Source organism: Manihot esculenta, chromosome 2 (assembly GCF_001659605.2).
Source record: "Manihot esculenta cultivar AM560-2 chromosome 2, M.esculenta_v8, whole genome shotgun sequence".
Taxonomy (NCBI): domain Eukaryota; kingdom Viridiplantae; phylum Streptophyta; class Magnoliopsida; order Malpighiales; family Euphorbiaceae; genus Manihot; species Manihot esculenta.
The window spans coordinates 11039671-11057261 of record NC_035162.2 but is presented as its reverse complement, the minus strand read 5'-3'; the positions used below and the strand labels follow the sequence as shown (position 1 = coordinate 11057261).

The following is a 17591-nucleotide window of genomic DNA, read 5'->3' as shown; positions in this document are numbered from 1 at the left end:
AACTCTCTCTTAATATCGTTGAAGACCCAATAATCAGATGCACTGCCAGCCATTACACTAAAGAAAATAAGAGTCTCAAAGACCCAAAAAAAATTCAAAGTAGACTCAGACAAACATTCAATATCCTATATTTACAAGTTTTTTAAGATAATAAAAAACTTTTCAAAATTTAAAAATCTTAAACTTATATTTAGGAGAGAATAAGAATCTTTAAAGTAAGGTTTTCAGAGATTATTAAAAACCTCTAAAATCCTTCAATTTCAATTAAATTAGTTGGTTAATAAGGGTTTTTCTCTATAATCTTCAAATACTTAAAAAACTTTATCTTCTTCTCAAATAATAAAAATTATTAAAATTTAAAAATCATGAAAAATATTATCTTATAAAACCATACCTACTTCCAAACAGAATTTTACTCTACTTCCAAACAGAATCGGCCTTTGATGGCTGTCCCTAGGTTGCCCATTTTCTGGAAGTGCTCGGCTTCAAGGGAGCTCTGCTAATTTAATGGGCTTAGGTGAGCTTCTCTGATTGTGCGTCCCAGCGTGCGTGCAATCTCTTCCTTTGGCAGGCGGTCTTCCAGGAAGTTCAGCATCAGGATTGCATGCCCTTCGGGCTGTGGCCTGTGGGTTCCAGTATCCAAGCACAGGTGATTAGGTATGAAGATGAAGTTGTAACAGGACTTTCTCTAGTTAATGAAAGAGAGCTTGAGCCTTTTATTTCTGTGCTTTTTAATGAAAATATTCCTTTCTTCAACATAAAAAACACTAAAACTAGAACTCATTTTTTTAGTATAAATAAAAACAAATAGTTTCATTTATAATGGAGCATTTTTTTTTATGAAAGATATATATTCCCATCATAAATTCAATTATAATTTTACAAGTAAACAATGCAAGGAATAAATATAAATCACAAGGAATAACTAAAACAATACAACAGTGCTACAAAACTTAAAACCTCTTGATTCCTAGGGCAACAAACAAGTCCAGAAAATCTAAAGACACTGACATTAGGGTAAGAAAATAATTGTGACAACATGCTTAATGAAAGATATACATTGCAGCATCCAAAATTAGAGCTTATATCAAGGTTTGATATACAACACCAGAAACTAATCTGCACTGCACAACTAACATGTAGGTCAGCCAGAAAACTATTCTGTACCTAACCAATTAGCACCAGATCCTTTCATCGTCAACCATTTTCCATAGGAGGTGCTATTTACAGAGAACACTTCCATTTAAGGTAAATGCTCTTGGATTTGCTTGTCTTCATTTGATGACCTGCAAAAGTCACCAGCATTTTATTCAACACGTACAGAACCAACAACATTTGTTAATGGAGTAACTACACAGAAAGCAAAAAATTCCCAACATAAAAACAAATCATAGGCAGTGTTATCGATGATTATTACCATCTGCAATAGGCTTTGAAAAGTGTTGAGAATGAAAATCCCGGGAACAAATGAAGTTGAAAGAGTGAATACAAGCGGGTAGGTTATAATATTAAATTGGCCAGTCATTTTGATGGGTAAAGTAACTTAATAATTTATGCAAGCCTATAGGAAATGAATTAATGTTTAATATGCTCAGCACTTTTTCCAAAAGTAGTAAAAACTCGGCTCTCTAGCTGATGTCTAACTGTTTTATCTGCTTGCCTAGAGCTTCTTGCTCATCTACGGCATCCTCATTAGGTGCATTCAACCTTTATATTGGAAATGGAGATAAGAATACAAATTTACTTGTGAAGGAACATGGTGCAGTATGCCCTGTGGAGCCATATGGCACCTGATGTAATCTATTATACACCCCACGCCAAATCAAGGGCCCAACTCATCGCCGGCTATAATATTCATGCAAAAAGACCCACCAATGAAGAGAAATTCACTCCCGTTCCCCCGCTCAGACCTTCACTATTGTTAAATAAGATTAATGTCTATCTTTTGGAATAGTATAGCATCTTTTCACATTAGTATGATTCTTCCAGTTGTGTATGTAGTCGTCTGCATTTCCCGAATTTGAAGTAATATCACATTAAACTGGCCAAGTTATGCTCACAGCTAACAGATTGATTTTCAAATTGAATTTATGTCACATTTGATACCCTAATAAATCTGTCAAATTTTAAAGAATAACCAGATTACCATTTTCTCAACCTAGCTTTATTCAGAGGAAACCTCAGGGTGGTTCAATCCCCATAAAATTTTACAACCAGCATTACTTGAACCAGCCTGCATATTTATCTCATAAGGTGAGACTGACACCAACAAAATACATTAACACGTTTTTTTTTCTTGAACAGTGAAACAAAAGCAATTGTCAGAAAGTAATGAGATCAAGTATAAAATATGGCCTTACTCAAGTCCAGAAATCAGATTATTGGCTTCACTTACAGCAACCTTTACAGCATACAGTGTCATCTTCTTTATCTAAAAGATAAAAATAACAAATGAAAACAATGGGAATTGTGATTTGGAGTACAAAAACAAATAAGAAAAGGCACATTATTGGCCCATATACAAAGAAGCAACAAGCATCTATTACAAGATAATAAATTAGTAAGAAAGCATAGTAAAATTATACAATGCAGGTTAGAAAACAATAATGCATACATTACAGAAGCTAGACAGAAAGCACTAGAGACTGTTTCTGCAGAGAAATTCTGAGACACCAGGTGCACCTAATAACTCCTCCCCTCCACCCCACACCAGAGCAAAGCCAATTCCTTTTTGGATAAACTACACTTTATTCCATGAATAGTGGAGGATAGAGCTATTCCGACAACCTAATATACTGGAGGATAGAGCTATTCCCATCTTTTTCTTCAATCCACATCATTCTATCTCTCCACTCCCCAGCCCAAAGGCCAAGGCCCACCATGATTTCAAGAGCAGGAAAAAAAAAACTTGAGCAAGTTATGCCTCCTATGCACCTTATTGGTATTCAAAGAATTTGACCATGCAAATCATAAGAATGGAAAGGAAAAAGTGCAAGCAAAGATGAAGACCAAAACCCATAAAACAACCATTCAAAGTTCAGTTTTTGAATTTTACTTTTGCATTTTTTTGGTTAGTGTCAAAAGAATTTACTGCTTTTCTGGCCAAAAGAGAAAATTCAATCTTCTTCCCATTATTTGAGGAACACAACCATGCACTGAGGCACCCGCTGCCCACTTGTTGCAGTTCTCTTCCACTTGTACAAGAAACATGACCATAGTTTCCAATCAAGAACTTATTGCCCTTGAGCCTTTTAAATCTTAGATTGTGATGATGATTTTGAAGGGAGGGCCATCAGATTTCAAAGAAAGAAAAGTAATGAAAGATATATATTATGAAGAGAGGAAGGCTATGAAATTTTGATCAGAAAAGAATAAGCATTAATCTTTTTTAAAAAAAGAAAATAACATAAAGGTGAAAAAGAGAGAATATTTTGATCAAACTACATAATGTTGTGAATTTAGTAAGAATAGTTGAGGAAATAGCCCCTCCTACCCAACTAAGCATATAAAAGGATGCAAACTACAAAATCATGAAATCACTTGTGCTCTATAAATAGCAAAAGGCAATTAATTTGAATCTTCAAAATTGCAATATTAAACTGCAAAAAAAAAAGTACATTACATACCTCTAGTTTATCTTCTTTAGCTCTATGGTTCTTTGGAAGCATACGGAACTCTTCTGTCAACCGAATGCATTCTTGAACATTGTCAGGGGATACAAAATCAAGGGCCACTTTTATGCATGACTGGAAGGAGGAGAGGACAAAAAGATGAAGGGGGAAAGGAGGTAAGATAGTACTAACAAGATATGTCATAAAAATGCAGATAAAAAATTTTGCTCTTCCCAATAAGCCAAAAAATATGCTAGCTGACTTTCATGTGATTTTCGTTATTTGCTTTTGATTTGAGCTACTAGTCTAGGCAGTGTTAGAATTTGAAATGACAGGTAAATCCAGATAAAAGCTCTATGGTATCTTAATAAGCTCATGGAGAGATGCTTTAACGTCATTGATTCTGATTTTGACGATAGACCTAACAATACATATAAAAATATAGAGGTATATAATGAGAAGCTCTGAACATCTACTTTAACTTAAGCGTCGGCTCCACACTTCTTTTACATTATTTTTTCCATTTAAGATGCTCTTCTGAATTTCACAATCTACTACTTAATAATCACTGAAATTCCATGGTATTGCATATAGTAATATTATCCTAGTAGGCAGGACAAAAACCAGAAGGAAAATTTCAGAAGAAATCACCAGAATCGTATGTCCTAATCAATTACCTAACATTTAGTTATTGTGCAGTTGGATGCAAAGCACAAGAAGAGTTTGAGGAGAAAGACCGTATTGGCAAGCTATCAGAATTTAGATCCTAAATCTTAATACTAGAACATCTAACCTGTCTATTCCTCACTTGATGTGGACACCCTGCTGGGATGAAAACAGCCTCACCAAGGTGTTGCTCAAATGTCCAAGGTTCAACATCTGACCAGGAGCTCATGGTTACACAATCTAGTTGAAACATTATAAAACAGAATGACTAATTGATGTAATGATATCTTACTGAACTCCTCCTTCAGTTGCCTCTTATGTCTTTCATTTAGATAAAAGGTCTGGTCATGAATAGGATGAACAACCTGAAGCAAGTGCAACATGAGCTTAAAATAATGAAACTTATAGTAATGTACTGTCATTGGTAGGCAAGATACGCACAGAATTCACAGGAAGATTACTGATATGAAGAAATTCATGCTGATGCTTCTTCAAGTACTCAATTAGCTTGGGTACATCTTGCCTACGAAAAATGTCCCAAACAGCACCACCATATAGATGTTTTGCAGCATGGTTTTCCGCCAGAATTTTACTAGTCATAACTGTATTTAAATCAACTGATCCCAAATCCTTTGTTTCCGCTGCTAAACCAACAAGCCCGGTACATTTATCATGTTGATTGAGCGAATGATAGTTATTCTTTTCCAAATTCAATCCCAAAATTTCGTCCATTCCATGATCATCAGATGCATCCATATGCATGCCTTTAGGTAACAACTCACCCCTGACAATGTCACTACATTCTGCAGAATATCCTTTCACCTCATCCTGTTTCTTAAGCACAGGATTCATCTTCTCCCAATCATTGTACCACAAGGAGCTGGAATCAAGCATATGTGGATCATAACAAGGCACCATTCTCTCTGCATTTCCAACCAACTGCTTTGTATTTTCAGTTACTGTAGTTCCTGCGGAAGCAGAACATTTCTGAGGAAACTGAATGCTACTGGATCCATCCAATGCTTGGGATTTACTTTCTTGTTCATCCAATTTCATTTCTTGTATATACAACCGTTCTAGAGAGGAGTCACTCTCAATTGTTTCCCCTTTTTGAAATAATTCAGGATCTATACTCTCATCTCTACAAGGACTTTTCCTTGGCTTCCTTCCACATTTCCCTGATGCTTTCTGCATCACACCACAAATCTGATTATTATCTTCATCTTCATATTGCTTTTGCAATTTGTCTATGATTTCACTTTGCCATGGGGGAAGCTTCACTTCTTTCATGTGAGTGAGTACATTAACCTAAATGAAAATTAAAATGAATTAAAGCATGAGTTTGCAACCATAACTAGCAGACATCAACATAGAATTACAAGAAGCAACCATCTCTTTAGTTTTTGAGACATTTGTACATGATTTTGCATATTTGTGGTCTTATTTAATTTAAATTCAATTACTATTTCCAGTAGATTAATTATATTTCTAATAGAAGAGATCAAATATCATATACAAACTTATTTCCTCCCTCAAGTTAAATACAGTAAGCATTCCTTGAAAAGTACTAACTAAACACTGCACAAGGATGGAGAAAAGCTTTTGGAATAAATTCTGATAAGCATTCTGAAAAAGGCGTATTCTGATGCAAATATGGTAGCCACGTCCTGCACACTAAGAAAATGGTAGTGAAAAATTCCAACTATACTATTAACCAATCATCACTACAACACACACATAAATACAATGAAAACCTAGATGCACAAATCTAAAGCCGATATGCAGATTATTAGTCAGTAACATATACTAGTAGTCAAGTACATAAAATATCAATCTGCATAAAATCCTAAAATTGTTCAAAAGAACAGGATTTAATTTCTAACTCCCAAAAAGAGAGGTCTCAAATGCAAATGTTCTTTACAAATTACAAGCCCAAGCACACTGAAGACACCAAACAGAATGAGATGCATCATCCATTCATTCTACCATGAAAGCCAACAAATTTCTCACATTGAAGTTGAAAAACTCTCATTGATTACCAACTGACCATGATTATTATTCAATATAAAGTTCCTTGACAAGGAGTAATTATCCACTGAAAAGTAAGCAAACCATTGATGCAGAACCACAAAGAAAACTGAGAGGGAAAAAATGAACCATCAAATTTTATGAAATTGATGTAAAACGCAAAGAACAATCACAGGGGAAGAGGGGAAAATCTCAAATTTTCTATTAACTCTCAATTGTCAACAGCAATCACAACAAGCTCTACAAATACCTAAAATACATAGGTACTTGTATACTAATAACTAGTCTTATTATACCAAAATAAGATTAGATCAACCTACTAACTAGAATGTTGAAACAATAGAATTCCTAAACAATTAAATAACAATTATAAGTTAAATTTCCTAGATAATAGAAAGTTAAACTTCTTGATTTTACAATGAAAAATAAAATCAACATAACTCCTAAATTTAGATTCTGCATCAACCATATCTATCAGTATATCAAGTCATCAACATCATTACATTACAATGTAGATTCTGTTTGAGCACCTCCTTGAATGCCAAGAGTCATGAAACCAAATAAACAATCAAGAACAAGACTTGTTAACCCATTGGTGGGACAAAATGATAATTTATCAGCATCCTATACTTATCAGTGCTACCTCCTAAATAGCAGACTACAAACCAGCTTTGCACACTGAACCTCACATGCACAGACTGACTACCACCTTAACCTTATCCCATTCACGTGACTAAAATATGGCTGCCCCAGCATTAGAAAAAAATGAATTTAAAGTGATTGTTGAATATATATATCTATATATATATATATATATATATATATTGAATATATATATCTATATATATATATATATATATATATATTGAATATATATATCTATATATATATATATATATATATATATATATAAGTCTGACCATTTCATATAAGACAACTTAAACATCTTAACACTTGTAGAAATACTGCAAGATTCATACATGAGAACTGCATGTCTATCTGCTTCATGCTTCTTGTGCAAGGATAGTTATTTTATTTATCTTACTTCTATTTAATTATTTAATTTTGAAAGATAAAAGGGAAAAATTATCCATTATACACCGAAAACTAATGGCTTTAGTCTTTTAGGTAAAGAATCAATAAGAAAGAGATGAAATCTTCTCTCTTTGGAAAGCCATTGCATTATATTGCCAAAATTAACAAACCAGTAGAAGAGCCTATGGAGGAGAAATGGAAAGAGTAGACAGAAGCTTCAATACCTTAAACATCAATATAAAGAAAAAGTTTAAATATAGAAATACTGCTCACCGCATCAGAGATGTCACAATGTAGTTTAGTCACTGAATCACCTCTGCCAAGTTCTTCCATAGATCCATAAGCAATGTATGTTTTGGGTCCTAAGTCTGGCTTCAAGACAGCAGGAAGCCTTGTAGCTAGGTTTAAAAGACCAGATTTTGGATGGGTATATTCACTAAAGGGAAGCATGGCTATGAATTCAGCACCGTGCCTTGGCAAACATTCTTCAAATGAATTCGATGGGGGCCAATCCTTCAGCTTCAGCATCTCTGGCCACCCATTTTTATACCTTCGCCCCTCTAAGTAGCCCTTGAAGAACTGTAAAATATTAATTTCAACCTGCCAAGATGAAGAGCAAATTTTATTCCACAAGTTATGAGGCATGAGAAACAAATTTTTAGCCAAAAATATGTGTCAACTACATAAAAACAGTAATAGCACTTAATGATGTGAGGACGCACTAGTGCATCACTTCCATAATGTGATTAAGGCACTGTAAACCAAGGAAAAATAGTATCCCTAATTCCAATTCATTAACATGCAAGTTACTACCATGAATTGCATTTCTCCAGAAGGGCCTTAGGAAGGGAAGATTTTACTCGAAATTATCATTTTTATTTAGACCAAATTATTCCACTGAACTGGGGCATTTCAATTAATTTAGTTCCTTTCTTATTTGGCATGCGTAATTTGGATTTCACTTTTTTGTTTGGTATTTTACCTTAAAAACCAAATTACTATTTACACTCAGTTTTTAAGTTTATCATATTATATTTTATGTATAGTTTATGTTTTCAGACTTCCAGTTTCAAAGGCCCATTTGTCTGTGAGCTTGCATCTGGTGCATTTCTTTTTCTAATCAAATAATGGCTGAGGTAAGGGCAATTATGTGAACTGCGGTTAAGGACAAGAAGAGAATACATGCTGCATGTTATTGTGGAATCTGATCAACAGAATATGACTGATTGGATCAAGAATAATAGGAGGATGACTTCAAAACTAGGGGGTGACTTTAAGATACCCAATGCATGAAAGAATCTAAATGCATGAAGTATGTGCAAATTAGAGGAAAATGAAATGGAATTGTCGGTAGACCAACCAACCAAGGTACCAAAACAAAACATGAATATTGTGGACGAGTACACTTTTGGATTCTTAAAATAAAATTCAATTTACTTTTAGAGAAAAAAGAAAGAAAGATTATTCTTATGCGTAAACACATCACTATAGAACTTGGAAATCCTAGCATGCAGTTAACTATTGAGACGACAAGAATAAGAGAAAGGAAAATATCTCACAAAATTTTGCTTTACATGATATGCAGCAATCCTAAGTTCTTTCTCAAGTCTATTTGACCAAGTAAATTACAAAGCAGTAACACTTTTGGATGTATAATCTCTCATTGAACAATTAGAAGCCCTTGACAGATCTTCAAAAACAACAAAGTTATGTCCAATTTAAAGGTAGAAATTTTCCCTGTCAACTATATTCTACCCTTCATCTAAGATGACATTTACAGCACACGTCATGACATTTCCACTATTGAATAAAAAGATAGTCATTATCTGTTTGATAATCTATACAATGATGTGTTTGTACACGTACATGCTCGTATGTGTGTATATGATGCGGTTGCAGATCTAAAGATCAGAAAGAAACTAAGCATTATACCCAAAGAAGCAATTTCAATTATAGAAAAATCAATCATCAGAAATGGACAAAGTACAACATCAACATGCAAAAAGTGATTACCTCGCACCAATCCAGGCAATCAATGGCTTTAACCTTTTGTGCTTCCTCTTTTAATATTCTTTGAGCACCTCTAAGAGCCCTCCACATAACCATTGGTTCCCAACTCAAACCAGAAGTTTTTTCAAGCACATTTCTAACGATAACAGGTTCCCCTCTTGTCCAATGCATTTGAAAATGCTCAATTTCATTGTCTCCCAGCCGAAGAGCATTTGGACAGTAAAGAAAGTTATCATCACTTTTCTCCCTATCTGCTGCCTTCCTCACTTCAAAATCTTTCATTCTGTAGTCAGTGGAAATGAAGGGACGACACAAACAACATCCTTGAAAACTATCAATATCACGTGGCTTATAATTACTAGTAAGTTCCTCGGCACTTGTAATCAACTCTTTAATCATATTAGCTTCAAAAACACGTTTCAGTACAAGAATCTCAGTACCACAACCCCCCAATGCCTCAGGAGGGCAAGGAATCCTTCCATCAGCCTCTGCCCTCCAATCAGAAAAATCAAACAATGATTCAGCTACACACTTGTTTTCTAGATGGGGTACTTGATTCTCCCAACCAAATCTTTTACCATTTGCAGTTATCTGGTCATCCATTTGCGTACCTTGACCATGTATTCTTTCAACAAATTGATGGTGTGGAGATTCAGCCTCATTACCTCCAGGCTGAGATCCTTTTCTAATTTCCCAACAGCAAGAGAGACAGAGATCATAAGAACAATCAGGATTGGGGCAGCTTCTGTGGAAATCGACAATTGATGTATTGCAGTTGTCACTGTCGAACAAGTGTAATTTCATAGTTACAAACAGTACCACAGGGAATATACAGGTTCTAAATGAAGAATTTGTGCACACTTTTTTCAGAATAAGCATTAAAAGGACTATTCATAGATGAACTTCCAACTTTCAAAGGAATCACATGAACCAAAACAGAAGGCAAACAACTCAAGTCAGACAAGAAAGCACAGACATTCAACAATAACTTGTAGATCACTCCCCTAACATCCACTCCCAAACCAAGGAAGGGCTATTAATAGATGGAGTCAACTGAACATTATTAACCACATTCCTTCTCACCATTCAATTAACTATAAAGTACAATCCACCAACAGCTTTACTGAACGTTTGTGGATTGGCTTGATAATACTTACAAAAAAGGACATTTTGATATGTAATTAAGGATATCCAGCTATGTAAATAGAAGTAATAAACGAGATAAGATTGTCAAGCAAAAAAAAAAAAAAAAGAATCAATCCATATACCTAAACTAGTAGCAAGTTTAAAGCCTAGAGCATTTTCAGACCACTCATGTCTAACCCACTCAGGAAAGGGGGCCACATCTAACATCAAGGTATTAAAGAAAACTGTGGGTTTATGTCCCCATTCTTCCAAGGGTTACTAAATATTTTTTATAAAAAGAAAAAGCAAAAAAAAAACATAGGAAAAAGAATGCATGAAATTCAATTAATAAATAGCTGAAATTCCACTTCTATGATGTGTGAGAATGCTTTAGTACCAATAGAGTCGATCATCATCATCAAGTAAGGATTGTAATACATCCTCTTCTGTCAATGGAGCACCTACGGGAAAAGAGCAAGACAAATGATTGATTTGATAATAGAACTAAATCACACGGATTGGTAACTGAATCAAATTACAATACCACGAGTTCTTGCCTCCACATCCAGTTCAGAGCTCTGCTCCTGTTGAATATGTTTCAGGAGAGGCAAAGTCTTATCTAGTAAGTAAAGAAGCTTTGGCAATTTGGTAGTTGCATCCGCTTTGCCAGTCCTAGACTGTGAAAACCATATATGCTCACATAGTTTGGCACCATAAAAACATGAATGCAGAGATATGGAAAAAGAGAGAAAAGGCTTCAGAGAAGATAAAAATAATATAAGAAAAAAGCACACCCGGCACACACCAGCACAACTACTTCTTTGAGGCATAATCTGCAATTACAATTACCACGACAAAATGGACATGCAATCTCTATCTGCTCCCGTGTTTTCTCTGGGTACCTAATATTCATTTGAAAATCAAATTCGTATTCCAAACTAAGAGCAATATATCAATCAGTAGCTGTAAAACAATTATGCTACCCATATATATATAATAGAGCGGTTGTTTATTTTCAGTGCAACCATTCTAGAACAAAATGTCAATTGTATTTTACCAAGTGAACCAAATGCTGATGTTTTAATCTTAAGGAATTAGAAACTTCTTGACTACAATGAAAACCAACTTGAAAAAGCTGTGCCCCAATACACAGGACTTCTCACAATACAAGGTCAGGGGAGGATCAAATGTGCATAACTTTTACTTTGAATTGCGGGGAGGTTATCTTGGTGGTTTCAACCTGTAACCTCCAATTTACAATGAAACAATCTCACTGTTGCATCAAAGCTCACCCTTACTAAAAGTTAAAACCCAACTCCAACACTCAGCTTTTTCTACTACATTTTTCATGTGCAAAAGGAGTTTGTAAAAAGATTTCATTACCACTTTGCAAGGCAGTCATAGCAATAGCGTTTTCTTCTGCAGTTGGAACAAACAACAACACCGTTGTTTTGGCTTTTCAAACACTGGTGGCACATCAAACTCCTCTGTACCTTTTGCCTTTCAGTAATGTCCTAATGAATAAATGTGGTTAGAATGGGCCATTAACCATCTATGTTTCCTTTTATACTATAAAAGAAGAAATTTTAATAAGGATGAAGGAAATACAAATTCGTGGAAAGGTATCCTCCTCTTAAGGAAACTGACAGAATGGAACAGTACGAGGTTAAATCAATAAGAACTTCTTCCCCTCTTCAGCAATCATAGTGCCATATCCATTGGTTCCTTTCACATTCTTCGATGTTTATTATAAAGCTCTTTTGAGTTAAAATCTATATAGGCCTAGACAAGAAAGGAAATAGTCATACTGGCACCACTTAAAAAATTAAATTTAGAGCCAACATTATCACCAATTCCAAGAATATTGTCCTTCAAAAATCAGTGCAAGAGAATCCACTTTAGGGTTGAGGTTGGAAGCCAAAAAAGCTTTCTGGAAAAGCAGCCATTTAGATGATGTCTAAAAACAGTTTGAAAAAGAAGTTGCTTAGTTATTTTTAGTTCCTATACTAGAACATATCAATTTTAATTTTATACCAATTCTAAATTTCTAATATCCTCCTGTTAACGTATTTAAGAAAATGTCACATACCCTAAAGTGAGCCTGGCCAAGGGCCATGTCCAATTCACCAAGGATATGAACCTGAACTGGCCTCTAAGTGAGGCCACTTCCAGTTTCAATTCAACCCAGTTTGATCTGGTTTTGATCAAATTCGACAGTCCATATTTTTTCATTTTTTTTTTTCAATTTTTTATGTTTTAAAATGGAAAAACCTAACAAACAAAGGTTTTTGACCCGAAACCTAACATTCCAGTTCAGTCACACGGTTCAAGTCAATCACAGTTTTGACCAGTTCCAATTCTAACCCGACCCCTGGTCATGTCTACCTAAAACAGCCACATATCTGACTATTCATAATGCATAATTTTCTCGGCCATACTTCAGTAGACTTGTGAAATGTTCTCTAAATCCAACAAGTCAATATAAAACAAGTTTATTCAAATATATTAAAACCACTATGAATATTGTTGGAGAAACTTACCAATGATTCTGAATTGTCTGGTTGGTCGCTGTACTTCCTTGGCCGTCCTCTATGCCTTTTGCAAGCATTGCCAGAGTTACCTGCTAATTCATCTCCCTTGGATTCTATTTGAAGAAGTATTTGGCTTTGTTCTTTAGAAACAGCAATTGGATTCTTTTTCTTTGAACCTTTTGGTCGACCTCGCTTACCCTTTGGCTGAGCATTCTCTTGTCTTGCTTCATCACCAGCAGTAGCTTGAATAGCCATTTTCCCTACTTCCTCATCAACAACAGCACTCCTATCAGTCTGAAAACCAGTCAGACAAAAATTGCCCTTGCTATTGTTGCAGCCCCCAATTTCATTGTTCACTACCTTATTTTCATCAGCTGGAAGACATTTTTGCTTATTCTTTGAACCCTTTGGCCGGCCTCTCTTATTTTTTCGATGTAACATCTTATATTCACCTAAACATCCAACAACTTCTTCAGAATAAAGAATTTTCTTCTTATTGTTTGAACCCTTTGGTCGGCCACGCCTTTTCTTAGCCTTTATAATTCTGCTTTCCTTTTCACTATGACCATTGACCTCATTAGACACCAAATTCTCAACACAATCATTGATATCTACATTTTCATAAGGCAATTCCCACCTGTAAGGTTCAAGGCTTTTCTTCATATGCATAGAACCCTTTGGTCTGCCACGTCTACCCTTAGGCCTAACAACTTGACTTCCCTCCCCATTACCAAATGTGGCCTCAACAGGCATTGCCCTATCTCCTTCAGCTGAGAAAACAGCCTTCCCATTCTCCAAAGCCAAAAACCTAAATGAATTATCATCAAAATGGTGGCCAAGCATGCTATCACAAAGCATTTCCTTATTATCTCCTTCAAGATCATTTTGCTTGTTCTCCAAGAACTTTGGTGGGTCACACCTACCCTCGGGCTTTATGCTTTCATTCACCTCTCTACTACCAACAATGGCCTCACCGGATGTGGCTCTTACTTCTTCATTAAAAAGGGCAGTCATCATGTTCGAAACACCTCTATCTTTGTTACCACCATTGTCATTGGCTCCCAAAATATTACCAGGAAATTCCTGACTATTACCTGCAAAAATTGTATGTTTGCTCTTGAAATCTGTCAGCTTAAAAATCTCACTTGCTGATCCAACACCTCCAATGGATTCTCTAAGCATTGTTCTACCTTCTCCACCTGACGTAGAAATACCCTCACCCAGCAAAACCATAGGTCCAATTATCTTGTCATCCCCATCATTACAACCCTCCATTTCAGTAGCCATTTCCGGATTACCACCAGGAAGACTTTTTATTTTATTACTCTTTGAACCCTTTGGTCTGCCACGCCTAGGCTTTGATGTGACCAGTCCACCCTCTCCAGCAGCACCTTCACCAGGCATTTCTCTGTTCTTCATGCCTCCTTGAGCAGTCCTTTCATTATTCAACCCTGAAGAGGTAACTGTCTCAACACCAGTATCATTACTGCCCCACATTTGAACCGGCAATTGTGGATTTTCTATGCTCACATCATCTTCTTTCTTATTCTTTAAACTCTCAGGGCAATTCTGAATATCCTTTTGCTGCACAATCTCAGCTTGGTCCAAAGCCTCAATACATTCCCCACCTCCTACAAATTTGTTCTTGTTATTAAAACCCTTCAGCCAATTATGCTCAACCTTTGTGCAGGTATTTCCATTTCCTCCCCCGCTGCTATCAGCGGTCTCATCAGGCATTTTCACTTTTTCCTCACCCATAACAGCGACCTTCTCATTCTCTGAACCTCTTAGAAAAACATTCCCAACACCACCATCGTTACCAACCACAGCTTTGTTAAATATGATACGATTTTCCTCAACTTGATGTTTCTTCTTACTTTTTGAACCCTTTGGTCGCCCTCGCTTCCGTTTCGAGGTACCCGTATCATCTCCAGTAGCACCAACTTCACTTGAGCCTTGGTTTACAGCTTCAACAGCACCAATTTTCTTCTTATTCTTTGATCCCTTTGGCCTACCCAATTTAACCTTGGTCATTCTTTCCTCATCTGGAACACCATTTGGTCCATTTCCATCTACCTTCTCAGAATACCTATGTTCAATTCCTTCACCACCATTGGCAAACGCAATCTCACCAAACAGCCCCTGAATTCCTTTGCCATCAATGCTTGTACATCCAGCTTCACCACACCAGCACGGAACCCCTTCACCATCAAAACTCAAATCCTTATTTGCACTAGCAACACCATCGAATAGACCTGGAATCACTCCACTACTGGATCCAATAGCCCCATTTTCGCATTCACCAAAAAGTTCCTTGATGCCTTCACCACCAAGGTTTATATCAACATTTCTACCGCTGACTTCACCTAGTACACCTTGGATTTCTTCTCCAGTAGAACCCACAACCCCAATTTTACCATCGAAGCCATGAATTCCTTGACCAGAAGAACCGACATCAGCATTAACAGCACTAACTTCACCGAATAGGGCTCGAGTTGCTTCACAACCAAGACCCATAACACCATTTTCACCAGAATCCCTACCTGACTTGCCCACCTGAGTTTCTGCACCACTATCTTTACCATCCCAAAGTCTGAAAGCTTTACCATCAAAACCCAGGACTCCATTTGTACCAAATTCTCCACCATAACCGCCAAGAACCTGACCACCATTCCCACGTGCAGCTTCACCAGGCCAAAGCTGCAAATTTTCTCTAACATTAGCCTCCCCAACTTCATCTAACCACCTGAAAACATCTGAATTCCCTTCACCAAACCAGCCCTGAACCCCTTCAATATCAAGACCCACATCAGGAACCTTTCCAAGCACCATTGATTCTGAATTTTCTTCACCATCGAGTCTCTTTCTCTTCGTCATCTGGGGACCCAAGTTAGCCCCAACTCCACTTTCACTCTTCCTCTGCATGTTTTTCTTCCACCGCCTTAGCAACAAGTAAATGACAACGCTTCTCACAGAACAAAGTCTTTGCCGCCCACACTCAGAGCTCTCTCCTTCGTTCTGACCTTCCACTGGTTCTGCTTAAACTCCATTCTTCACACCCTGAAGAGAAGAAAAAAGAAGGAAATTGGAATCAAGATTTTTCCTTAGTATTGAAATTGAAATTGAAATTGAAATTGAAATTGGAAAAGAAAAAACTACTCTCACTGAAAATCGAAGAGGGGTAATGAAGTGCAACAAGGAGGACTTAGCGCCGTCGGTTTTGGTAAATTTGGGAAGAAAAAGGGCAATGGTTTTGCAAATATCAAGGCAGTGATCAGTAACAGAAAAATTGTGTCTGGTTTTCGAGACTTTGGACAATAAGAAAAAAGGAAAAAATTGAGTAAGTGAAGAGACAGGAAGGACCTCGTTGTTTGGCAACTCAGAATGGGAACTCCCTCACCGTCAGTCCTGCTGATAGTGCCCACTCAGACCTGCCTCACTGCCATTTGTTCTCGGGAGTTGAGACTCCGGAGCTTATTGCTTGTAAAATTTTTGCGTAGACCTCAAATGTGAAATTCATTTAAAATGAATTAAAAATTAAAATTTTTAGTTAGGATGAATCTAAAAGTAGTTTTTTTGATGTGATATATAATGTTTACTTAATTTTTTATTTATAATTATTTATTTACTTTTTATTTTACAAAAATATATTTAATAGCAAAAAAAATTTACTTCTTAAATATTTATTGAATAAAACATTAATATATATACAAATATATTAATCAAATTTTTTTTTAGCATTGCCAAATTGTCTGTTTTTCATATATCACTTTCCATAAGAGAAATTTGCCTATTAATTAATAGATATTATATAGTAAAAGTATGATGATTTTCATAATTATCATTGCCTTGTAAAGCATATCTTCCTTTTTAGTTTAAATGTGATTTTAATATCAAATAGCTGAAATTTTATTTTTTATATTCTTTATTTGAATTAAATTATTGAGTAAAATTATCGATTATGAAAATTTTTAATTAAAAATAAAATCTCATCATACTTTTCACTTCAAATTAATTCGAGACTAATATTTTTAAATAATTTTAAAATTTTAAATAATTTTAAAATTTTAATTTTTTTGTTATTTAATTGAATTATTATTCAACTGGTGGAGATTATAATATTTTTAAAATTTTTTAATTCGTTGTTAAAATTAAATTAATTTATATAACATAACAAATATTTGCATTAAAAGTCTATAAGAGTAACTAGTACACGATAAACAGCCAAATGCCTAATAAAATAACATAACATAATACAAGCTCAAGTCCAAACTTAATCTAGCTTATTGCCTTAAAGTTGCTAGTAGAGAGAGCATAACAGATCAATCGCCATTGCCAATAGAACCGAGCATCCCAACATCTACTTAACAGAGGAGAAGAAGGAAATGCCTTAGCTCACATTGCATGTTGGTTAAACTAACTCCAGTCATTGAGGAGCTCCACCAAAACTGTGAAAAGACACTGCCCAAAGTATATTCATAAGAAGCACTGCTAGTGAGACACAAAATTATCTGGTACCGCCACAAAAATTAATAGTTGACCAGAACCATGTATAAAGTGTGATGCACTTCCACGAAGATCCCGC

General features: G+C 35.6%; 1 protein-coding gene across 4 annotated transcripts; it reads right to left on the bottom strand.

Annotated features, from left to right (window-relative positions):
• Nucleotides 1–902: 902 nt before the first annotated feature.
• LOC110609603 lies at nucleotides 903–16518 on the bottom strand. 4 transcript variants are annotated; one of them, XM_021749306.2, is made up of 15 exons: nucleotides 16172–16493; nucleotides 13016–16066; nucleotides 11859–11989; nucleotides 11281–11377; nucleotides 11020–11152; nucleotides 10873–10936; nucleotides 9962–10131; nucleotides 9354–9838; nucleotides 7614–7940; nucleotides 4719–5585; nucleotides 4570–4642; nucleotides 4405–4490; nucleotides 3627–3746; nucleotides 2361–2431; nucleotides 903–1286 (listed from the first exon to the last, which is right to left on the bottom strand). In XM_021749306.2, the coding sequence occupies exons 2-15, from the start codon at nucleotides 15929–15931 to the stop codon at nucleotides 1244–1246; spliced, it is 5583 nt and encodes a 1860-aa protein (XP_021604998.1). In that variant the 5' UTR covers nucleotides 15932–16066; nucleotides 16172–16493; the 3' UTR covers nucleotides 903–1243. The 4 variants fall into 4 exon arrangements, with proteins under 4 accessions (XP_021604998.1, XP_021604997.1, XP_021604996.1 ...); XM_021749305.2 differs by having other exon boundaries at nucleotides 9354–10131; nucleotides 16370–16518; XM_021749304.2 differs by having other exon boundaries at nucleotides 9354–10131; nucleotides 16166–16493.
• Nucleotides 16519–17591: the final 1073 nt, after the last annotated feature.